The 25,251-nt window shown below is 47.0% G+C and overlaps 1 protein-coding gene across 5 annotated transcripts in view; it reads right to left on the bottom strand.

Annotated features, from left to right (window-relative positions):
- The window catches only part of ETV5 (ETS variant transcription factor 5), a 58,898-nt gene extending 42,121 nt beyond the window's left edge, over positions 1-16,777 (bottom strand). Inside the window, exons 1-6 of one of the 5 annotated variants that reach the window (XM_049880883.1) lie at positions 15,575-15,712; positions 13,915-14,085; positions 12,454-12,572; positions 12,230-12,317; positions 12,053-12,100; positions 11,908-11,958 (exon numbers count right to left, since the gene is read on the bottom strand). In XM_049880883.1, coding sequence (XP_049736840.1) covers positions 11,908-11,958; positions 12,053-12,100; positions 12,230-12,317; positions 12,454-12,498 — 232 coding nt within the window. In that variant the 5' untranslated portion in view covers positions 12,499-12,572; positions 13,915-14,085; positions 15,575-15,712. The other 4 variants (XM_049880891.1, XM_049880898.1, XM_049880864.1 and 1 more) reach the window with 4 other exon arrangements.
- Positions 16,778-25,251: the final 8,474 nt, after the last annotated feature.

Genomic DNA, 25,251 nt, shown 5'->3' with positions numbered 1-25,251 from the left:
CTTGTAAGAAAATGCTGGGGAATACCAGAATGAAATAATAATCAAGGAAATTGTAGCCAAGTCTTGCTATAGTCGGAATAGAGGTGGGGGAAGAAGGCACTTTTCTTGCACATAAGAATAGCTGGAAGTTATACCAAAAAAAAAAAAAAAATTTTTTTTTTTTTTTATACCAAGTGTTTGGAAATTCAAGAGCCAGGAACCCTTCTGGGAAGGATTTTGGGGTACAAGCCCAGGAATTTTGTTGGTGCGCACCTATTAAAAATGAGGGCCCCTTGCTCAAAAGATAGAGCTGAGACTTTGTCTCTGGAGAACCCACACTCAGTTCACAAAAGGGGTGACAGAAACACAGAAATCCAGAGGCCTTGAATCTCAGAGTCAGAAATTAAAGGGAAGAGGACGAGATTAGAAAAGAACAAATCCAGCTTTACAAATACATAATAGCATTAGGAGATAGCGTTATCTGAAATACCTCTAAGAGGCCACCTGCAAAGGTATCAGAATTTCTTCCAGGATACAGGAATTAGCTATTTACTGATGGAATTTTCCCCACCTGGGTTTTTAATTAGCTAACACAACTGATACCGTGAAGAAGTTAAAACCATGAGGCCATGCTCTGGAAGTCTCTCTTCCATTTTTTGTTTACCTCAGATAGCGCTAAATCTCTGCTATAGACTTGAGCTGACAACAGCAATGTGGGGCTAGGCTGTGACATGTGCGATGTATCAGGGCTTGTAGAACGTTGCATTCTCTGCGGAAATGCTGGCTGTGGAGGGTTGCAGCTTAGATGCTACGTTGCTGCAGTCCTCCCACTGGCTCTGGAGATGGAGCTGTTTCTAAGTTTTATTTGTATAGGGCTGGTGTTCCAGTGTTTTGTGGCTTCACTGTTCCCTGGAACGTGGATTATATGATACAAGATAATTTCCAGAGTAGAGAAATCCAGCTGTGAAGGTGGTAAAGCAACTTGGCAGTTCCAGCTCAGGAAACCCCAGACTAGCTTCCATTAGACCCCAGAACAAAGCCCTCTTGACTCCGGTAAAAGCAGGAAAAAATGAAAATTGTTGTTTCATACTTATAAAGGGACTTTAGTTTCTTTGTGGGGGAAGGGGAATGACTTGGTAAGGGGGCTGTACTTCACAGGAAAGGGCTTTAAACGGAGGATTCTTACACTGTTGGAATAGTATTATTTGAACTATAATGTTGATATTATTTCATGATCTGGAGATTTGCTTCTGTGAGCCCCAGCTTGATGATTACAACCACCAAGAAAAATTCTTCCTTCCCTGCCAGGAGGCCAGACAATGGCAGCAGCTGGGCCGCAGAACCAGCACATAATATCCCAAGATGAAATCACCAACTGAAACAGTGGTGGTCAGAGAAGAAAAGGCTCATTTTGCCTATGAAAGTCACGTTGGGGGTATCATTGTATAACATACAACTGTAACCCAACAGGTGGGATAGTACCATTCAGGCTGACCAAAGATTTGGCTCTTAAGCCTGCTGGGCTAAATGAGGAAAAGGTCAAAATGTGGAGGCCACTCTAACACCCAGGGAGAACGCAAGTCTTCCTCTAACTTTCACTCCCCTTCCAAAGAGAAAAAGCAATCTGGGTCAAGGATGACACCCCGGTCCTACAGGACAGACAGGTGGGAAGACAAAGGAAGGATGGTTTTGGCTAGGAAGAGCAAAAGTAGTTCTCAAGGCTGTCTATTTGCTCCTTCATTTGCATGTGACTGGAAGCTGCTCCAGCCCTCTAAAGGGTGAGAAGGCCCTGGGAGGAGCCCAGGGTGATGGGCCTGTGGACAGGGAGCCAGAGTGGCCTGTTGTAGACCTTAGGAGTAGAAGGACTGACAAGGGCAACACATGGTCCAGTGGCAAATTTGCCAGGGTAGAGAAGGGGACTGGGAACGTCCCTGGGAATCGACTAGGAGGACTGATTGCTAAATGGAATTTGGGATATTGCACTTGTCCTTCCTTCTTTCTTCACCTGTCACTACTAATAATGGCACAGGTAATGTTTAAAGGTTTCTTCTCTAAGTCTGGCCAAAATAGAAGGAAAAAGAGATTCTTTGTATTAATATTTCTCCTCTCCTCTTCCAAAGAAGTGGTCATGTAAGAGAAGCCCGTTGTTACGGATTGAATTGTGTTCCCCAAAAATATGTGTCAACTTAGTTAGGCCATGATTCCCAGTACTGTGTGATTCTCTACCATTTTGTCACCTGATGTAATTTTCCTGTGTTGTAAATCCTACCTCTATGATGTTAATGAGGCAGGATTAGAGACAGTTATGTTAATAAGACAGGATTAGATATACAAGATTAGGTTGCATCTTGAGTCAATCTCTTTTGAGATATAAAAGAGAAAGGCAAGCAGAGAGACAGGAGGACCTCATACCACCAAGAAGGCAGTGCTGGGAGCAAAGCTCATCCTTTGGACCCCGGTCCCTGAGCTGAGAAGCTCCTAGGCCAAGATAAGACTGATGACAAGGACCTTCCCCAGAGGCAAAAGAGAAAGTGTTCCCCAGAAGCTGACACCCTGAATTCAGACTGCCCGCCTCCTAGATTGTGAGAGAATAAATTTGTTTCTTAAAGCCATCCACTTGTGGTAATTCTGTTATAGCAGCATTAGATGACTAAGATAGCCACCTTGGATGGATGTACTGAATCAGAAATGTCCTGACTCACTGGTGCTGAACAGGTAAGAACAATTGTCTTAACACTGAGCATCTGCCCTTTGTTCTCAGTACAAAATTGCATCTCTCAAATAGTCATTCCCAAACAGAAAAATTCTATTATCAAATATGGAAAATAATGCCAGTGGTAGTGGAGATTCTTTTCGTTTTGTTCTGCTTTTTTTTTTCACCCAGAAGTACAAGATTCAGATTTACTTCCTTTAAATTTATACTCTAATAAAAACAGCAACAAAAAACTTGTTGCCATTGAGTTGATTCCAACTCATAATGACCCTATAGGATGGAGTAGAACTGCCCCATAGAGATTCCAAGGAACGCCTGGTGGATTCAAACTGCTGACCTTTCGGTTAACAGCCGTAGCACTTAACCACTACCCCACCAGGTTTCCACACTCTCTCTACACTTTAGTATTAGTCCTGAAATAGCTTGGATTTGTGCAGTTCCTTTTCTTCAAAGGTCTCGCCGATCCTAACAACAGTGATTGAGGCAGGGCTCGTGTATAAATAGATATGGGGCTCCTTCATAACAAATATTTTGTACACAATGAATATATCTAATGGCATAAAAGGGTCACATCCCCAACATAACTACTATATTCCTCTTCCAATCATACTCACCATTTTGACTCAGTTTCTAGAAGGAGAGCCCAAAGTATTTAACCATTGAGTAAAAGGATTATCCAAGTATACAGAGCTCACTCTGAGGAGAGTGGGGGTAAAAATAAGTTCGTTCTTCTGGGTTTTAATGCCCAGCCTCCCTTTGAATACCCCATGGGATAGGTCTTTTCCAACCAACAGTCCACAGTGCTGGCTTGCACCTGGGTAGTTTGGTTACCTTCCTGCTAAAGAGCCTGGCAGGATAAAAGACGAGTCAATTCCGACTCATAGTGACCCTACAGGACAGAGTAGAACTGCCCTACAGGGTTTCCAAGGCTGTAAATCTTTACGGAAGCGGACAGCCACATCTTTCTCCCATGGAGCAGCTGGGAGGTTCGAACTGCTGACCTTTTGGTTAGCAGCCGAGCACTTTAACCACTGTGCCACCAGGGCTCCTTTCAGACCCACGGTTGAGTATTTGCCAACAGGAGCTTTTCAAAGAATTGTAATATTATTCAACTTTTACCAATGTGATAACTTTTTTTTTTCACTTTTCAGAGTAAGAAGTCTAAACAGACTCCTGTTCTCCCATCTCCAGCCTTGCTGGAGACAACAGGATGGATTCTGCACTGTGGGCGATACTTCAACCGCATATTTTAACCTCAAAGGGCCACTAGGTAAAAGGAAAATGAGAACCAGGGCATTTTTCCTAGAAGGAAAAAAAGGCCAAACTAAACCTGGAGATTTAACATCACTCCTGTAATTTACTCTCAATTTCCAGAAATCTCATCTAAACTGGCATTAAAGCCAAGTGTTAAGATCCTTGAAGTAGGTTTTCAGCAGTGCAGAAAATTTCATCTTCAACTTCAAATTTTGAAATCCATCCTTAAAAATTTAACAGGAGAAAATCCAAACTCTTGAGAAATTGGCTGCTCTCGCCAGAACCATTCTCTTCTATCTATAGCCCCGCTTCCCCTAAAAGCAGAAACTCAGCAAGTGCGTCAAGGGCCCCTAAACTATAGCTTGTTCTCTAGCACACACAGGCTTCCTGGGAAACATGGCATTAGTGGCACTAGGAAGACCTGGCTGGTGCACGTGTTTAAAAGGGGAAACAGAAAATGAGAAACAGCTCTGACTAGTTTTGTTGTTTATGTCTGAGATCATACCAAGGACTCTGGGAACTCAGGTTTTGAGACCCTTTTCTGAGTTACTTCCCTATCAGCTAGCGGCTGGTGCTGGGGGCTGGTGCTGGGGGCTGTGGAAAGACAGCGAATGTGGTGGTGTGCACGGTTCAGCCACCAAGTATTTGCCAAGGATTCAGTGTGTGCAGAACAGAGTGCTGTGGCAAAGGTGGATATGAAGAGGGTCCTCTGCTTTTGAAGACATTCAGAGAAACCATTTACTTCCTGTTTCAACAGGAAGGGAAACTGGGAAACAGGACTAAGTTTAACATTCGTCATATATAGAATACATCAAAACTCTATGCCGTTTTCTCCCTATTCCTGAAGAAATGAGATTCCATGGCTGGGAGAGAAAGAAAAGGAGGAAAAGGGGAGTTGAGGAGGGACAGAAATTTTCTGACTCAAGATAATCTTTCAGCATGGTTAAAAAAAAAAATTGTTCTCTATTAAAATTCAGATTTGGAAACTTGGGGCAGGCATCCCAGGATCTGGCCTTCACTTTGAGTGACCACGTGGAAAAGACATCCCTCCCTCTGTGTAACCTACCCTTTCTATGGGAAAAGTATAAAAGACCCTCATTAAGTGCCCTTTCAGGCAATTACAAAGCATTTCCAGGCACTCAGCTGAAAAGTGTTGATGTAAGCTGAAGTCCTCCTCAGCCTCTCAGGAGATGCACAAATGTCAGCCTTCTCTTACTCAGCTGATATCTATGGTCACCTCCTGAGAGGTTTCAAACTCCCTCACAAAAGGACACTCTGCCCAGGCCTGTTCTTTTCTTTAATATAGATGGGAAAACATTCCTGTCTAAGGCCAATTTACAGCAAAAGAAATATCTCAGGGGAAAAAAAAAATACTTTCGGCAAAAACACAAATGCAAACAGCCTTATTGTGGTTGTGAGGATGAGGAGGAGGAAATAAGAGCTCTTGGAAATCATAGAGGAGGAAACTGCACTGGATCATACCTATTAGGTTTTGTTTTTGTTTGGGAACTGACTGTCTTTTTTATGTTATCACACACAGCCCTGGTCTAAGCCTGTGTACCCATTCTGCCTGTGGACTGTTGGCGAGGGTGCTAGGGAATGTTTAGGGCGGGTGTTACTGAGGCAAGTGAACCGGTAGGACCTGGTCTAGTTCCAGAGTGGAGGTCACTCTGGTTTGGGGGTTGCTCAGAGGCTGTGTTCTTTCTGGTACTTCTGGGATGGCCATTCCAGGCAAAGTGTTTGGTCAGCGCCCAGTCGATGGGCTGCAGCCATAGTGAGGCTCCCCCCTTGCTGAGCACCAGTTTGAGAAGTGTCATTTTAAAATAACAATTATCTGACCACAGGGGGAAAATGAAACAGGAGACAGGAGGCCCAGGAGGAGGGAAATGACAGCTTGGTCACCCCCAGATTAAAATGTAAATCTAAGCAAGAAATAGCAGCGTTGTGGTAGGCAACCCCCCAGTACTTCATGCCTGGAGTGAAAACTGGAAGTCAGAAAGTAGAGCAGGCAGGATTCTGCACAAGGGACTCCAGCCCCAGCCCCACAGGAAGCAGGAGATAAAAGAGCAGCAATATCCTCAGATCAAGTGCCAACACCTCTCTCCAGGGGAAGCTAAGCCACCCTGTCCTATCGCTCCCTTTAGTCAGCTACAGTCTAAAATCCAGACAAAGAAACGGGAGGCGGACTTCGCGGCTGGTCTCATGGGTCAGTAACAGCCCGCTCCCCTCCCCCCAAGCCCAGGCCATCAGCCTGGCTGCTTGAGGGTTAAAATCAGCACTTAAGCGAAAAACTCGAACCCCATTAAGCCCAGGCTTGGAAGCCAGGGAGCTGCAGGGGACCCAAAGGAAACTCATTTTGGAGGCTCTCCAAGCTGCCAATCACCAGCATGCCTCTAACAGTCCCTGAGTTGTTCGCCTTGGTTGTTTTTCCGCAGGCTGCACAATGGGGTCTGGTTATTCATTGAAAAAGTCTGCAAGCGCCCCGCCTTCCATTCACAATCAATTTGGAATGCTCCATTCGGGCCAGAGGGGGGATCTAGAGCTCAGCTCGCGGGGCGGACCTCACAGAGCCCAGCTGTCGCCGCAGGGCCGCTTGCTGGCCCAGTGCGTGTTTATGTAAGAAACGCAACCCTGCAGCGGCGCCGGCCCGCTCTGCGCCCTCACCGGGACCCAACTTGCCAAGACCCTTGCTGAAACCTGCAAGGGTGTGCAAGCCGGCTAGAAGTAAGGTCCGGAAGTGCCCTCGGGCCAAAGAAAAACTCTCTCCTGCTGCTGTGTTCAGAATCTGCCTGTTAATAGCAGCTGAGAGAAACAGACTTCGGTGGTATTTTTCCTGGCCCTTGAGTGAGCTGGTTTGCTTTACTGGATGGCTCTCTCTGGACGCCAGCCTCTTGGCTTCTCCTGTTCATCTCCAAGAGATAGATGGAGAGCCACCTGGCTTCCTCCCCAGGGGAGGGGTCTCTGGAGGCACTCCCCTGTTCTCTGGCTGCCATGGGGGGAGGGGGCCAGCTACCTATTACAGTTTCACAGGTCCTCTTCCTGGTTCTCGATCTGGCCTGATAGGTTTACAATATGACACACCGAATGGGATGGGTCCTGGCATCTGGGGTTGCAGGTGAAATCTACTCTAAGGCATTGCAAAGTATAGAGCTAAAAACGTGATTGGTGTCTCAGGGATTTTTTTCAAAGCTTCAGTAATCAGCCTGAGGGGGCTCTGATGGAGCCGGTCTCACGACTAGACTGTTTCCAGGAAGAAGCATATGACTTTAGGAAAATCAAATCTAGGAGATGAGTTTTAGCTCCTGGGCTGTTTCTTGTTTCTTAACATCTTTGGATGTTTTTACGGTCTTGCGTTTACCTCCTCGCCCTGCCTGTTCCCTGCCCCCATCCTTTCAGTGACCTCAGATGGTGCCCCTGGAAGCGTCTCTTCCATCTTTCTGGCCACAGCATTCCTGATTCGATCGATGCCTTGGCTGTTTTGCAGATCAGCCTCGAACTCCTGGCCTTTGGCTAAAAAAAAAACCCATAGCTAGGTCTTATTCTGCTCCCTGGAATCTTGCACCCTCTGCTACAATTTTCTCCAAGCTGCTTCCTCCTTCTGGCAGGGGAGCCTCCTTTATTTGCTATCGAGGGCCCTTTTATGTGGGGGCTCTTCTCCCTCTAACATCTGAGTTGCTGAGTCCATTGTCACCTACATGCCAGGCCCAAAGGTGCACTTACACTATGGTTACACCTACACATGCACCCTAGTATTGTGTCCCTCCTTTAAGCTGAGCCACTTAGGAGACTAGGACTATGAGAGAAGCTGACAACCAAAGCCTCTGTTCAATGAGCTTGATGAATTCACAAAATGAATTTTTTAAAAAAGCAACCTAATCCAGTACTGGCATCAGCATGCCTGGCCCTTGTCCAAGAGCTGGGAACTGCAACATGACAAGACTGTGCTCCTTGGATTCCAAGTGGAGAAGCCCTGTGTGCCAGGGCACAGATGGGGCCCAAGCTGCCTCAAGGGCAACCATACGCCCATGAGGGGGCTGTCAGCTTCTGAGCCTGGATGGATTTTACCGCCATTAAAACCCAAGAAATGTGTGGAGGGGACAGTATCTCAGTAGAGAATCGCATACCCTAAACTCCTACCAGTAACACTGTTTCTGGTACTGAAATTAAAACAATGATACTACTAGATGGTAGAAATGGTAGATAGTACAAATTCTTGGTTTTATCATGCTACCCAGCTCTTAACCTTGTAAAACCGAAAGATCCTGAAGTGCAAGGGATAAACAGTGATTTCTTGATTGATGCTAGGATTTTGTTACTTCTGGCTCCTACGTAAGTGTACTGCCTGGCAGACACAGATGTGGAATTCTCTACCCAGAGTCCCTCTTACCAAATGAAAAGAACTGCAAAGGCTGCTGGGTTTCATTAGAGGACCAAGAGCAAAGAGACTAGAAGAGTAAGAAAAAAATATGTTGTTTTTAATAAGCCTAACTGAATTAAAGCTACGTGAAAACAGATTTTGTTAAACACATGGCTCTTTTAAATACATGGTAACACTAAGTCTTGGGTTCTTCAGAGTCCTGGGATGCTTCCAAAACAGGAAGGATTTCAAATCATTTAGCACCCCCTCAGCGATAAGGTAGTGGACTAGCTAACAAAGGCTTTGAGAGTGGCACTATGAAAAGCCGAGGTTAAATAACCCTTCCACGTTCTCCTCATTCTTTTCTTCAGCATCCTTTTCTTTCTTCCTCATTCCCCCCCTACCTTCAGAACCACTGGCTCTTGAAAAGAATAAATCACTGATATTCTTGGCTCCCCCAAGCCTCCTGAAGTGCCTACACTTTTCTTACTTATTTCACCTAACCTCTCCTTCTTGGTCTCAAACCTCTCCAGCTCTCTGGACCTTATATTATCCCCCTCTGTAAAATGAGGGGGTTGCGTAAGACTTCTGTAAAAGGAACTTGCTGCTCAAACAATCTGGGATTGCCAGGGTTACTTCTCAGGGCCAGGGGACAAACCCTGGTGGCATAGTGGTTAAGAGCTACAGCTGCTAACTAAAAAGATCACCAGTTTGAATCCACCAGGTGCTCCTTGGAAACCCTAGGGGGCAGTTATACTCTGTTCTATAGGGTCACTATGAGTTGGAATCGACTCAACAGCAATGGGTTTGGTTTTGTTCTTTTTGGCAGACCCCCTACGGTCTACAGGCTATACTTTCTAATCCTATGAATTTGACCTCAAGGTTTCCAGGTGGGGGATACTTTACTAACGCCTACACGCCTGAGACAGAGGTGAAAACTGTACAACTGGAAGTAAGCTGGGCATATCCACAGGACCTATGAGAACAATGGTCTGATATATTCAAATCACACTTGGGATGGATGCTTACGGGTAGGCAACACAAATCTAGGAAACTTATAAAATATGGTCTCTTTAGATGCTGAGCTATGGTTTACAAAAAAAGTAAGCCATAATCTTCAAATCAGTGCCATTCCAAAATAAAAACATTTCCCCACGTTACTTAGGATTTGTCTCTGTCTCACACACACACACACATATGCACCCCCAAAAAGAAATGAAAAATAATCTCATCATCGTTAACAGGAAGGTAGAGAAGACTATTTGTTTTAAAATGTTCCTGCTACTCAGGCTGCAAAAGCAGCAGAGTTTAGGGAAAAGGTTTGCTTTACCCAGTAAACGGAAGTTTGGTTTTAGTTCACTAGTTGGGCGACTCAAACCAGCTCATAAGGCTTCATTCAGTTTGAATGCGTTTCTCCCCCTCCCCTGCAGTGATCGTGGGCTCTTCCAGAAGACGACTGGAGTGGAAGCTGATCTCAACACAATGCTGTGAAATGCGGCCACTGAGAATGAAAACTCTGCTGCCCAGCCCTGGGCTCTGCCAGCTTCCGCACCCATCGGGCTGAACTGCTTTCAAATGCAACATCAAGAACTAGGCTCAAGGACATACCACCTCCCATTTGTGTTCCTGTCTACCATTTACGCAAGTCTATCTCTTTGGTTTCATCCTTCTCTGAGCTGTATTTCCAGAAATCAGAGTCAGGGAGGGGAAAAGAATTATTAACAGGCTTTTCTCGGTGACTTAACCATCTGTTTTATCCTTAAAACACAGGAAAGCTCAACCTTAAGAAGTTAAAGCAAAAAGCAAACAAAGTAGAAAACACATCATACTTAGTAAGCATACAGCTTCCAAAGCACCTCTATTTTAGGTATGGTATTTTAATTGAGCAATTGAGCACATTCTATTTGCTGAGCAGGAATTATTTCTGAAGAGCCGAAACACATTTATTGATTCCTTCGCTTGAGCCTATTTCTACAGAAAAATCTCTCTCCAACTATAAATTCTGCTTGCTGACATCTTTCTCTAAAGAACGTGCCCTTGCTTCAACACATGAAACCAATCTGAACATGGCCATCTCACCTCCCCTTTAACTCTTTGGGCTACAGAGAAACAAAAGTGTCATAGAAGCATTTCAAAGAGTCTATGCCAAGAAAGCCACCTCACAAACAGACTGCAGTTTATGCTGCTCTGAGCAAGAAGTGGAGAAGCTGGGCCAAACTGTCAACACAAAACAAAGTTGGATTACAAATCCTCTTTCATCTTGCAAACACACACACACACACACACACACACACACACACCCAATTTGGGTTGTCTTTAGCCTTTCAGTGGCAAGCTTCCCAATCACTTGAAAACAATCAAAGAGCAATAAGTAACGTGTGTTTACTTTCCTACAGAAAACTTCCACAGCAAGCTGTGACGACGCTAAGGTAACCACGAAACTGTGAGTTACGGTTTATTCCCTTTTAAAGTCTCGGGGCAATGTTCCTTGGAAATGATGCCTATCATTAAAGAATGTTTAGCTGCAACCTCCATTCTTTCTAATGATTTAGAATGCCCAGCTTTTATTTAAACCCAAAGATATCCTCTCTCCCAGTGACTTACAAACACACACACACAGAGAGACAAAACAAAGCTGGGAAGAATCTGCTGGGTGCAAAATGAGAAATCAGAGCCTTGCCTGGCTCAGGTGCTTGCTGTTATAAACTATGACTAAGAGACATGAATTTCTCTATGATGCAACTCTCAAGAGAGGCTGCATTTTCTCCAGGCCTCTCTTAAACCTGCTCATTCACCGGTGACTAATGCTCTCTAGAGCTGCCCTGTGCTGCTCAAATTTCATCAGCCAGCTTTGTCCTTGACAGCTCTGCCTGGACCATAAAATCTCCCAAACCTGTTGAGGGCGGCCCTGAAATATCAGCGCAAATCTAGCTAGGCCCTTGCCAGCATTCAGAGCCACCTTTGCCCTCCCTACTGCATTTTGTTATCTCAGAAATGAGCACTTGATGACCATTTTAAGGAAAGAGCTTTACTCTTCTCTGAGTGGTCAAGTCACAGCAACTATGTGAACATAAGAGTAAACAAACCAGGTGACTCCATGGCCGCCCTGGATCCACTTAGAAACAAAATCAACAATATGTTTGGGTGAAACCATAATGAACTGGAATCTTCCATTAACTATTTTCTGCACCTTTAAAACATCAGGCTCATGATTCGCATTCAGGACTTCATTACAAAACAACCAACAAAAGCCAGAAGATGTCTGATTTATGGACATTCAGTCCAACAACTGATACAGAATGCCAATTAATGTGTAACTTTGAGCTTAAAGCCTTGTAATATTCTTCTTAGGCAAAAAGAAATACAAAATGAATTATGTTCAGTCACCTTACCTGCAACGGAATTAAAAACACCTACAAATAATATCCACATGGAACGAAACAAAAGTTTTCCGGGTTAATTCTGAATTACCGGACAACAAAACGAAATGCATTCCACATCTGCGCAAATCTGCTGGTTACAGCTGAAAAGAAGATTCTGGACATGGATGGTCCAAGAGCGAACGATTTCAGAACAAACACGCCACCAGCAGAAAGGTACTTACAGTTATCAGACTGAAAATCTGGGACAAACTGTTCGTCATCAGGTACTTGTGCTGGAAAAGAGATTTTGATGTTAGACCTGTAAGTTTTATTTCAAAAGCACAATAAAATGTTTTGTATGGGAAATAGGACAACTGAGACACTTGCCTTCAGCTAACCAAGCCTCTTGAAGTTGACTGAGATCTTGAAACAACTCTGGAATTAAACACAGAAGACGCCCAAATGAGGAAAATTCCTCAGCTGGGGAGGAAGAGTCTATGTGCCGTTTACACTGGGAGCGATATGAGGAAGCCACCACAATCTACGAGGGGAGAGATTCACTACCTTCAGAATCATGAGCCAGGTCTGTGTCCAAAAACTTCCTCTTTCTGTCGGTCACAGGCCGGCCTCTACATTCCTCTGATCGAGATTTCTGAAAGGAGCAAACAGACAGTGAAGGTTCAAGTGTAGTAAAAGGGCCCAAAGGGGATCACATCACTAACTCAGTAAGGAGAAGACTCATATTTGAAGAGGGAGAACAAAACAAACCAAAAGCCGCATGAACTTACCCCTGGGACCATAAAAGGGACTTGCTGATCATAAAATCCATCCATGGTGCTTCCAAGTTTTCTAGTATCACTTTGAAAGGCTTCAGCATTGAGTAGTTTCTGGGGGGAAAAGGGTCCTCCTGTAATAAGAATTTGGAAGATTTTAACTGAGGAAAAAAAAAAAAAAAGATGAAGTAATTTTATGCTGCTTTTTCCTTAGGGCTGAGCAAAATCGCTACCTTTCTCTGAAGACTTAAAGCCCACACAAGGTGTAAGCTTTACAGACTAACACCAGGCTTGATTAACAGCCTCAAACACACACAATGCACTTACGCCCTCTCTCTTTCTCTGGATCAGTTATGATTACAGGTTTGCTACTGCTTCTCTCCTCTTAAAAAAAGAGCTTCTTTTCATTACAAAAGGGTGAGTTCCAGATTCTTCCATATAACAACACATCTTCCAGAGTATTTGTAGCCTTTGGGTTTTTCTTTTTTTTTTTTTAAGAGATAATTAAACTTTTGACAGTACAGTGACAGGAAGGAGAGAAACTGGGTTTAAGTATGCTAAATTATTGGCAATTAAGAGCTGACATACATTGTGTTTCTAAAAGTATTTTGTAGGTCAATGATAAAATACTATATATAGTTCCAGGAATATATCCGTCAGAGGCTCACTTATCTTCCACACACAACTCTGTATTTAAAACCTTTGTCCAAACGCAGGTGTAGTGTCTGTAATGTCAAAAATATTTCCATGGCAACTTACAGAGATATCTGGTATCTCCAACTTCTAAAAGAACAAAGTATCTTCAAAATGTAATACATACAGAAAACTCGATTCTACTGCACCTATTCTAAACGTATCTTTACCACGGGTGTTAAAAAAAATGCATGAAAAGCAAAAGATCCATAAAAAAAGAAAAAAAATTTCAGTTTGTTCCTTACAGTGAAGTCAATTTTCCCAGACATGCAAAAAAAAAAATTTAAACTCATTCCAGCATTGGCAAGTGTTGGGGGAGGGCTGGAATAAAGGCCGGAGGGGGCATCCAAAGAGAGAGAGACCTTTTCTAATTTGGGAGGAATGAGGTTGCAGTTTTAGGATGGTACTCTCCTCCTGGCCACTTTTGTTTTATTCTCCAAGTAGAAATGCAGTTAAGGCAACAAAATGAAGGCAAACATTAATCTCACTCCCCCCAAGCTCGTAGATTACAAAATGATTTTTGTTTAACTTGTATAGAAATCTGAAGAGGAAACTTTTTCCCATAGGGCAAGTCCATCCAATTGTGTTTTTCACACTGCCTGGGGTCTGTCAAATTTCCATCAGTCGGCAAGAGGCAAGGACACCCTTCACAGCCCGCCTCCTCTCAGCACTTTGGCCCAAGTCATCAGATATTTTTCAAAGTCAAAGGGAGAAGGAGAGAAGTGAAACAGCACACAGTCCATAACTTCCTAGAAAAACACTCCCGCCAGCCTGCCTTCCTACCTTCCAAACAGCGCGAAAACTTTCAGAATAAAACCGCTCTCTCCAGTGTCACCAATCCGCATGCAAAACCAGAGCAACCTCAGCAGTGAGTTTAGGGGCGTGAAAACCAGCCCTGTGTAAACTTCAAAAATCTGTCATCTTAAACAGTGGCCTTAAGAACTCTGTAAATGTCTGCAGGGGGACAGAAGACAGGAACGGTAGATACTTTCTGAGTCTCGTGATGACATCCGTTGCAAAATACCTCACCCACGAAGAACAAAAATACCTTTAATAAAAAAAAAATGAACTGCCATAAACGAACCCAAAAGAGGCCTGGAGGATCTTTTAAACAGTTCAAGGGCTAGAAAAATTGTGTTCCAAACGTAATTAAAAAAAAAAAGAAGCCTGCAGGGCCGGCTTGAGTTCATCCAGGGGGTTAAAGCACTTCCTTTGTGTCCCCCCTTGCGGGCGCCCCCAGGAAAGCTCGCCCAGGGCGGCGCGGCGAGCTCGCGCCCCTCCCCCGAGACGCGCAGCCGCCCTGGTTTTATGAATGGAAAGCGAGCTGCGGCCGCCACACCAGGTAGAAGCTGTAACTGGAGCCCTCGCGCGGGGCCCCATTCACAAAACAAGACACACTGCCACCCAATTCCCAGCCTTTCCCATTCATGAAAACTCCTTCGGCTGCACCCCCGCCCCCACTCCCAATGCACGCCCAGCCTCCGACGCAGGCCCCTCACCCCAGCGCTTTAGGAAGCCAGCTCAATGCTTCATTCACAGAAAGAGAAAAGAAAAAAAAAAAAAAGAAAAAACCCAGCCGCAGGGAGCAGCCAGCCAACCAAGGAAACCCGCTTCATTCATAAAGTCACCCACATTCAGGAAAACGAGCTGCGGCGCAGGAGCTACCACCCCCCACCAAAAAAAAAGAAAAAACCAACATCTTTCCTGGGCACCCTCTCTTCGACCAGGCGTTCAGCTGCCTCCAGAGGCTCCTTCCCCTCCGGAAGTGCGGGCAGACCCCGAATCCGGTCCGGGGCTCCAGCATCTCTCCGTTCCCTACCCCCCCCCATTTTTTTCCACCATCCCCAGGCCGATGCTCCGAGCTCCCCAATTTCTCAGTCTTCCGGGGCGCAAGGAAGGGGAATGGGTGTCCCCTTCCACCACCTGGAACTTGCAAGGCTGCATAAGTTCCTGGGCGACCCCCAGCCCCGCAGGCTGCACACGCCTGTGTCACTTAACCCTCTCTGGGGCCCCGGGGGAAGACACCTCCTCGCACCGCCCCCCCGCCCAGCTGCTTCCTACCCCCTCCTCCAACTGCAAAGCTTCACCCAGCGCCTCTTCTCGCGAGCCTCCAAGTCCCTCCGCGGCTCTCAGGTCTCCAGGGACGGGGCCCGCCGCTCCGCGCCCCCACCCCGCCCGGGAGCCCCCGCACCGCGCGCCCTGCGCGCCTCCCCCGCCACGCGCGGACACCCGCTTGCGGCGCGCTCCGGAACCGTTAGCCGCCCCCGCCCTACGCCTCCCAGGAATCCAACTGGACGAACCGGGCCGGGCCACGGGAGAAGGGGGCGGTCAGCGCCGGGGGGCTCGCCCCTGACATAGAGTGCACCCGACTCCAAGGACTGCGAATCAGCCCGTGAACTCTCGGCCACGGGGCCCTTCCAACCTGCTCCGGCCACCCCCTCACCTGAGGCGGTGGCTCTCCGCTTGCAGCGGTCCCGGCGGCGCAGGCGCGCTCACGCACGCGCGCACCGGGCCTGGGCGCCGAGGCGAAAGGCTGGGCCGCACCGCTCCGCGGACGCTGAACCGCTCCGCGCACCAGTGCCCGGACTCTGTGCCGCAGCTGCCAACCAGGCTGAGCGCTGGCCCGGCCCCCCGCAGCCCCCCGCTCCTCAGGCCGCCATTGGTCCGCGGCCCTAGGCCTGGCTCGCTCCCATTGGTCTGGGGCCGCTCCCGCGGTTGTCCATCACCCCTTGTTTACCCTGTCTGCAGGCAAATCCAGCCGAGCCGCCCCACCAACTCCGGCTCCCATTGGCCAATGGTGCGTCCCTCCCCACCCCCTCAGGGTCTGCTTTACATAATGTATGCACCGGGGGCCATTGTCCAATCAGCTCAGGCTTGTTTATATAATGAATGTAAGGACGTTTTTCATTCATAAAAAACGCGACCTGAGGGGGAAGCTTAGCTGAGTCAGTGAAGCACTTAAAGGGGCCGAGGCCGGGAGGAGCAGGCCGAACTGCCCTCCTCGCCGCTGTCCCGGCTGTGCACTGCGGCCCGGCGCCCCCAGCCCCGCTCGTCCCCACCCCTGCCCCCAGCAAGCCCAGGGCCGGGATGGGGCCGCCAGGCCCCGGACACTCGCAGCTGCAGCGCGAAGCAAAGTTATCATTTTAGGATTCAGGCGAGAGGAATTCGTCATTCCACCCAGAAAGAAACTCGCTGACCGACCTGGGCGTCCGGCCCACAGAAACACAGAAAACGGAAACCGAGCCCTCTAATCTTAACTACCTTCCAGCGAGGCCTTCATTTCTTTTAACCAGGTTTCCAGTGGGGAAGAAGAAGCAGCGCCTCCCTTTAATGTCTCAGCTCACAAACGCATTCTAGTTCCTATTTTACCCGCAAGGCCTAAGGCCCCACCAAGTCCCATTTTTCTCCCCGCGTCGGTCGCCTCCGCCAGAGTGGGTTCTGGACCCCAAGTGAGAGAGGGTCAGAACGCAAGAAATGGTCTCCCGGGACAGCACCAACCAGTCAGCCCACTGGAAACACGGATTCCTCTAAACAGCAAGCAGTCAGGCCGGGCGCTTGTTTTCCACTTAAGTGCTGAATGCAAGATGGTGCGTTTGCGAGCTAGATCCAGTGCAGCTGGGAAGGACGAGCAGCAACTGCTCCGGCCAAACGATCGGGCACTAACTGCAATTGCTGAGACGCTTCACAGGGTGTTCCAGGAAACAAGCCATCCTCTCCCCCGTCCGCCCCTCTGCCCCCTCCGGTGCAGGCCGTGGGGCGGCACCCTGCTCTCTCACAGGCCGCTAGAGCCTCCTAAGCGAGCTCCCCTGTTCTCCTTCTGGTGGGGTGCCCTGTTATTCACCCCAACGCCAGCCGTGCAGGTGAAGATGGCCAAATGTTAGCAGAGAGCCCCTAGCAAAGGGGGCCCCAGCGTCACCAGCCCTCTCCCGCCCCCATTCGGAAAGCAAAGTGGATTTTATTATTATTTTTAAACAAAACATTGCCCTCCTTTTTTTTTTTTTTTGCCTCTAAACCCTACACAACTCTTAAAATGGGCGCTTGGTTTGTCGTTTATAGCCCAAGAAACATTTGAGTGCCCTTAAGGAGCCTGGGTTGAGTCCTGGACCCAGCACTGACCAGGATGAGCTGGGAGAGACTGGGGTGGACAGGAGGTGAGGGGTGGAAATGTGCTTTGAGCTTTTTGCCAAGAAGTTCCTTGATAACTTAATTTCCTAGTTGAGCATTTTGCTTCCAACCCTGGCTCCAATAAAGCTTCTTCTTAGCGCCTCTCTTCATTCCCCAGGTAGGGTCGTCTTTGGTGGCTGGAGGTTTTACCCTAGTCCAGTCATGCTTCCAGCTTATTCCTGACTTTGCTGTGATTGTTCATTCAGAGGGTTCTATCTTCCCAGCTAGAGGAAAGGCCCCTTAGCTCCCATCCTCCTCCTGCCCAGCTTTGTCTACCCCCATTCCGCCCCCATCTTATCCCATCTCATTCTACTCTCCGAGTTATTTCTCAAGAAGAGTTTTCTTATCTTCTTCACTTTAGTCTCTCAGGTCCCAGCCCTCCGGAAGACCTGCAGCCCATGGGACCCAAGTCCTCACCATACAAGCCATAGGACATCAATCCCAAAGACGTCCTTCACAAGGAGCATGGCCTGGAGTGTGTCTCCAGTGACCTTCACATCCAGCAAAAGCTCATCCCACTTGGGGAGAGAAGTTGGGTATTTCTGGGTTGTTGTTGTTTACTGCCTTCTAGTCGGCCCTGTGTCACGGTGACCCCTGACTCGTGGTGACCTCAAGCACAACAGAATGAACGAAACGCCAGCTGGTCCTGCACCAGCCCCATGATAGGTTGCAGATCAGACAGTTGTGATGTATAGGCTTTTCACTGGCTGATTTTCAGAAGTAGATTGCTAGGTTTTCCTTCCCCGTCCATCTTAGTTTGGAAGCTCCACTGAAACCTGCTTAGCATCATAGCAAAGTTTGGGATTAAGTCATGATAAATAATGGCTACATTGGGATGAAGTCCCTGGGTGGTGCTAACCGAAAGGTTGAAGTGTGAGTCCAACCAGAGATGCCTCAGAAGAAAGACCTGGTGATCTACTGGCAAAAACTCTAGTGAGCACAATTCTACTCTGATACACACGGAGTTGCCATGTCTTGGGGTTAACTGGGTTGTTTTTTTTTAAGCTGGGACAGGGGAGGAGTTGAAAGATGGGTTTTTACACAAGAGTTGTCATAGACACAAGGGATTTAGCACCAGAATAGAGCTATTACCAATTTATTATTTAGTCAGTCTCTAAGCATTTATTTTGAATGAAATATTCAGCCAGACCCTGTGCAAGGCAAAAAAGCTACAGAGATGAACACAACCCAGTCTTAGCCTTGAAGGAGCCCACAATCTTATTCCACATTTGCAGTAGCTGAGATCTACTGAGCACTTAATATATGACCAGCTTTGACCCCTATACAATTTTCCACAGACTATCTCATTTAACCCTTTTTAATAACCTGAAGAGGTCTGTACTATTATTATCTCCATTCTATAGATGAGAAACAAGGGACAGACAGGATAAGTAACTTGCCCATAATCACAGAGCTACTAGGTTGCTAGACGTGAATAAGAACCAATGCAGTCAGACTTCAAAGTCCCTGTGAGGGAGGCCTAGCAGTGCCTGTGTTGCTCAGCAAACCATGAGGAAACAGTATTTGAACCCAGAATTATAAAGAACAGAAATGGAGGCAAATACACAGGGAGGCAGATTCCAGCTTGGCACAGTGTTAGGGGAGTCCTGGTGGCACAGTGGTCAAGTGATATGGCTGCTAACCAAAAGTTGAAATCCGCCAGACTCTCCCTGGAAACCCTATGGGGCGGTTGTACTCTGTGAGTTGGAATCAACTCAACGGCAGTGTTGTTGTTTTTTAAATAGTGCCAGGGATGTTTGGAGTGGTCCAGCAAGGTAATGATCCTCCTGTCAGAGGAGGCGTTCATGCAGAAACAGCTCAGATAGTGCACAGCGATTATGACACTGGGATGAACTCTAAGGATTACCTCAGCTCTAAGATGCTGTGATTCTGGGAATTTGGAGCTTTGGGCAGGGTAGGTCAGACACTGGCACAGTCACCTTGACTCTGGTATATGGCATATAGTGTGAAGGTGTGGCTTGGGATGCCCTTCCCAGGCCAACTCCTGGGCCTGGGTGGTTTCTAATTGTTAAATTTTTACTGAAGTCTTCACTCCTTTTCCTTCTTCTGCTGCTGCTTTTTAGTGACTTAGCCTCTCCCACCCACTCCTCTTCTCTTTTCGTTTTCTTTGCCTTCATAAGAGCTAAGGGTCAGTATTTAGAAGTTGTTTGTCTACCACACAGAGTCTTTCTTCCTAAGAACATTACTTACGTTGGAGGCTTTCTGGAGTGTGTGTTTTGATACAGCATTGCCTCTCCTCCAGGAGAGAAACAGGATTGGAAAAGAAAACAAGAAGAGAGACCAGCCCTCTGAAACATCAGTCTAGCGTCAGCCTAGCCTTTGTCCTCTGGCAAAAGCACAACTGAGTTAATCACTACAGGACAACTAGACCCTTGTTCTTTAAACCCCACCTGCAGTATGTCTTCAGGTAAGCAACACGGAAGGATAGAAAGCGAGCACCTTGCCCCAAGCGTGGAAGCTTGTTTCTCTTTAGAGGACTACTTTGAAAGATTTTTCCTAAAATGCCAAAAGCAAGTTGAAGTATAAAGCAGGCAACCAATAGTAAGAGATGATCACCAGAATGGTGGCAGGAAATGCCTCCTGCTCCTCTGTCTGGAGGGCTCCCCTCTCTGGAGGGCAGGAGCCCAGCTAGTGGTTGGGGTGTGGGTGACATGGCCCATGGGGGCCATTTCCCATTCTTGTATAATGTGAAGGAAAGGGCTTGAGGACAGGGTCGAAAAGGTACGGAAATGTTTTCCTTATCTCCAAGAAAGAGAATGAATTCTGTCTGACTGGTAAAACAAAACAAAACAAAAAACCCAAACCCATCGCTGTCAAGTTGATTCCGACTCATAGTGACCCTACAGGACAGAGTAGAACCACCCCTTAGGGTTCCCAAGGAGAGGCTGGTGGATTCGAACTGCCGACCTTTTGGTTAGCAGCTGAGCTCTTAACCACTACACCACCAGGGCTCCATTTGAACTGAACAGCTTCCTTTCTAAAATTTCAGAAATAAATGCCCTAAAAACTGTAGGAAAAAAAAAGAAAGAAAATCTTTTTGATTAAATGTCAACAATTACTTTCAAACAAAGATGACAGTGTAAAGGAACAGGGAAATTAGATTGACGGAAATGGACAACCAGAATGGCAATGAGAATGCTCACTCATTGTGAAGCATGTAACCAATGTCACTGAACAATTTGTGTAGAAATTGTTGAACGGGCACCTAAACCTTCACCGAAAACACAATAAAGTATTATTTAAAAAAGAAAAAAAGTTTCTTTAAACAAAAAAGGGGCCGTATTGTGTTTAGGGTTCCTTATGTTGTTGTGGTTGTTGTTAGATGCCATTGAGTCGGTTCCAACTCATAGCTACCCTACGTACACTGCCCGGTCCTGTGCCATGCTCACAATCATTGTTATGCTTGAGACCATTGTTGCAGCCACTGTGTCAACCCATCTTGTGGAGGGTCTTCCTCTCTTTTGCTGACCCTCTACTTTACCAGAGTTCCTTTAGCGAGGGAATAATAATAGCTGACATTTACTTAATATGAGTATAATATGAGCCAGACACTGTTCTAAACCCTTTACATGTATTTACATGTATTAACACAATTAACCCCAACGCAGCCTTGTGTGGGAGATCATTTATTATCACATCTGCTTTTCACAGATGAGGAAGCTTAGGTACCAAAAACCCCAAACTGCCATCGAGTCAATTCTGACTCATAGCGACCCTATAGGACAGTGTAGAACTGCTCCATAGATTTTCCAAGGAGCACCTGGCAGATTCGAACTGCCGACCTCTTGGTTAGCAGCCTGAGCTCTTAACCACTGCACCACTAGGGCTCCTCACATACATTATCTTATGTAAAACTCTCAATCTCTCTCAGTGTTCATAATAATACCCAGTTTGCAGATAATGAAAACTGAGGCTCAAAGTGAGAGGTTAAAAATATGCCTGAGCTTCACAATTAGGAAGGAGCAAGCCAGGTCTCTGACCAAATGAATGTTCTTGACCCTCTGACAACCCAGCCTGGTGAGGCCTTATTCCCCTCATGGCTCATTTTCTGAATGCGAGGATACCCCTTCTCCTGCCTTATTCTCCTAAGTCCCAATTCTTAGATATTATAAAACACTCACTATCAAGGAAACCTAGGTCCCAGAGTGGTAAAAGTGGTTTGTGCTCGGCTACTAACTGAAAAATGGCAGTTTGAATCCACCCAGTGGCACCACGGGAGAAAGGCTTGGCAATCTGCTTCCTTGAAGATTGGCCATTGCTGTTGGTTCCAACTCATAGTGACCCTATAGGACAGACTAGAATTGCCCCACAGGGTTTCCAAGGAGCAGCTGGTGAATTCAAACAGCTGACCTTTTGTTAGCACCCAAGCTCTTAACTAGCGCACCATCAGGGCTCCCCTTAAAGATTATGGCCAAGAAAACCCCATGGAGCAGTTCTACTCTGTCATATATGGTGTTGCTATGAGTCGAAATCGACCACAACAGATTTATCAAGAAAACCTAACGAACATGTAATATCTGGATTCCTGAAGGCTAAGGGATTTCTTCCTTAAGCCCAAAACTTTAGGAAAAAAAGAATGAAAATCTCTGAAATCTTCCCATGGCCATCACAGCTGAGACTGGCTCCTCAGCAGGACAGTCATAGCACCCTGAGACCTGCAGTCCCTCAGAGCCTCTGGCCCCTGTGGTCTGGCCATGCGGGCCAACCTGCCTGTCCTTGAGCTGTCACGTGCCAGCTGCCCTACCTCTGAGACCTGTTGCCTCCCTGGGGGTGTGGAGGACTGCCTGTCCCCACATGAAGGAGCCTCAGGCTTCTGGAGCCCTGATGGTGTGGTGGTTAAGAGTTACAGCTGGTAACCAGAAGGTCAGCTGTTCAAATCCACCAGCTGCTCCTTGGAAAACCGTATGGGGCAGTTCTACTACGGAGTCACTATGAGTTAGAATTGACTCGACAGCACCTAACAACAGTAACAACATGTCTGATCTTAAGGGGCTCTGGTGGCACAGTGGTTAAAGCTCTGGGCTGCAAATTGGAAGGTTGGCAGTTTGAACCCATCAGCCGCTCCACAGGAGAAAGATGTGGCAGTCACCTTCTGTAAAGATCACAGCCTTGGAAACCCTATCGGACAGTTCTTCTCTGTAGGTTCCTGTAAGTCAGAATCAACTCGATGACAACCAGTTTGGTTTTTTGGTATGTCTGATCTTTGGGGTTTTCATGCTCCTTCTGGGTGTTAGGGTGTCGATCAGGACTTCTCAAGGCATCAAGCCCATGCTTCTCCAGCAGCCTCTTACATCCACTGTGATTTTCTGCCTCTTATCTGCTATAGGCTTGGAAATCGGCAAACCAAGTGAGTCTGAAGCAACAGAAAGAAAGAAAAGGTGGGTTCTGAGTGAGAGCTAAAGGGCCCTCTCTAATGAGGACGCGGATGAGTTTGAATGTGTGGACTTGGCAAAATCTATTTCGACCCTTTACAGGCCTTTTTGCTTCCTTTTATGCACTTAGCCGGGAGTTTCAGATGACCAAGGGTTAACCCTTGCTGTGACGTCTCAGACCTCATCCCCCAAAGCAGGAGCAGGCTAACTCAGCACTCACCCACCCTGGAGCTGTGAGCAGCCCAGCTCTGGCCTCTCCTAACAGGCCCTGGAAGCACAGCCGAAGCGGTGGCTGGAGGGTCAGAAATGTGGATTCTCTCATGGGCCTGCTTCAATGCGGCAGGCAGCTGGATAGCAGGTGGTGAGGCGGCCGGACCTATCAGCTCTTGGCTTGGTCTGCAAGCGTCCAGCCTCCACTTGGGCTCTACGGGCCTGTGGAGATCGCAGGATTTATTTTGAATTGGACAAAGGAGTGATGGACTATGGCCAGCTAGTAATAGAGACCCCAGCTGGAAGACTCCCTCAGTGGACTCAATCCCTCGGGGGCGTCCAGCCTGCCCTTTGAACGTAAGGCAGCTCTCCCACTTACTGCCACCGGAAACCAAACAGCCACAGCAGGTGTCGGAAAACCAGTATCACCCTCTTGCCTGCACCTTGTTCTTGTTTCTTGCTGATGGTCTGTCTGCCTGCCTCTGACCTCTGGGGTGTAAGGCAGCTTCGATTTAAACCAAACCCGTCTGAAAACCTCGCCTCATCCTTCTCTGCAACCCCTCCCTTCTCCGCACACTCTCCTGCTAAGAAGCCAAAGTACACGTCCCAAAATGCAAAATATCAGCAACACCCCATCCCCAGAAAGCATCCCATCCGCCCCCCGAGAGGAGGTCAGGTGCTCTGTCTGTTCCTCCCTGCACTAGGGCTCTTCCCCTGAGCAGAACAAGAAAAAAAAAAGAACAAGGGCACCCCTAAAATCATTAGGAACTCGTTTAGTGCCCTCCTCCTCACTGTCCCGCCGCTCAGGTCCGGGAGGCTGGAAGGTCAACATCTGACTCCCCCGTGGGGTGACCAGCTGCATGTAAGGCAATGCTCAGGCACCTCCTTTTTGGCCTATTTTGTTTGTTTCTTTTTTGCTGAAATTTAGCACAATTCAGCAAAGTGCACAAATCCTAAGTATAGAGGTCGACGGCTTTTCACAAAATGAACAAACACTTCTGTGCATTTAGTACCCAGAGAAGAAACAGAACATCACCAGCTCTTCTCCCTCAGATGAAGCCTTGGTGTCGAAGTGGTTAAGAGCTCAGGCTGCTAATCAAAACGTCAGCAGTTCAAATCCACCAGCCACTCCTTGGAAGCCCTATGGGGCAGTTCTACTCTGTGCTACAAGTCAGAATCAACTGGATGGCAATGGGTTCTCCCTCAGATACCCGCCTCATGCCCCTTCTACTCATTGGCCACCCCCTACATGCACACACATAAGGATAGCCACCACCCTGGCTCCTGCCATCATAGATCAGTTCTTGTTTTTTTACTTTGTATAAATGGAATCATTCACTCCCACTGTTTTGCGTCTGGCTTCTTTCCTTCAACATCAGGTTTGGGAGATTCATCCCTTTCGTAGTCTATAGATGTATTTCGGTCATTCTCTTTGCTATCACTTCATTGTGTGACTATATTACAACTTTGATCCTTTTTACTGCTAACGGGCATTTAGGCAGTCCCCGGCTTTTGCTATTGGAAAAGCTGCTCTGAGCATTGTGGCAAGATTCTAGTACATGTCTTTTGGTAAGCATCGCCCTAATGTTCATTGCTCATTTAAGATGTGGTTGCAGGGTTCATTTTAATGTCTTATTCTTTGAAAAGTAGCATAGAGCCACGATAAAGAAATTTCAATATCACAGAAAGGTGCAGAACGAAAATAAAAGCCCCTATCACCTCCTACCCTGTACCCACTCTCTAGGATTGTGCACGATGATCAGTTTCTTAAGGAGCCCCGGTGGCACAGTGCTTAAGCGCTCGGCTGCTAACCAAAAGGTCAGCAGTTCAAATCTACCAGGTGCTCCACAGGAAAAGGATGTAGCAGTCTGCTTCCATAAAGACTTACAGCCTTGGAAACCTTATGGGGCAGTTCTACTCTGTCCTATAGGGCCGTTGTGAGTTGGAATCGACTTGACAGCTTGATGGCTTAATCAGTTTCTTATGTATCATTCTAGATATTTTCTATTGCCTAGATAATCAGATCTAAGAATACACGTTATAGTCTTTAAGATAACACCTATTGGAGTTTACTGCACTCTATGCAATGCACCCTGCAGAGCCCTTGTGGCACAGTGGTTAAGAGCTCAACTGCTAACCAAAGGGTCGGCAGTTCAAATTCACCAGCCGCTCCCTGGAAACCCTAGGGGGCAGTTCTACTCTGTCCTACAGGGTCGCTATGAGTCAGAATCGACTTGAGGGCAATGGTTTTGGTTTATTTTGGTATGCGCCCTGGCTGTCCCCTCCCCCAATAGTACTATAGAGTCCCAGAGGTAAGTGGATGATAATTTACTGGTCACGGAAGGTGAACAGC

Source organism: Elephas maximus, chromosome 1, assembly GCF_024166365.1.
Source record: "Elephas maximus indicus isolate mEleMax1 chromosome 1, mEleMax1 primary haplotype, whole genome shotgun sequence".
Taxonomy (NCBI): domain Eukaryota; kingdom Metazoa; phylum Chordata; class Mammalia; order Proboscidea; family Elephantidae; genus Elephas; species Elephas maximus.
The sequence above is the reverse complement of the archived record's forward strand: the minus strand, read 5'-3'. Positions and strand labels throughout refer to the sequence as shown.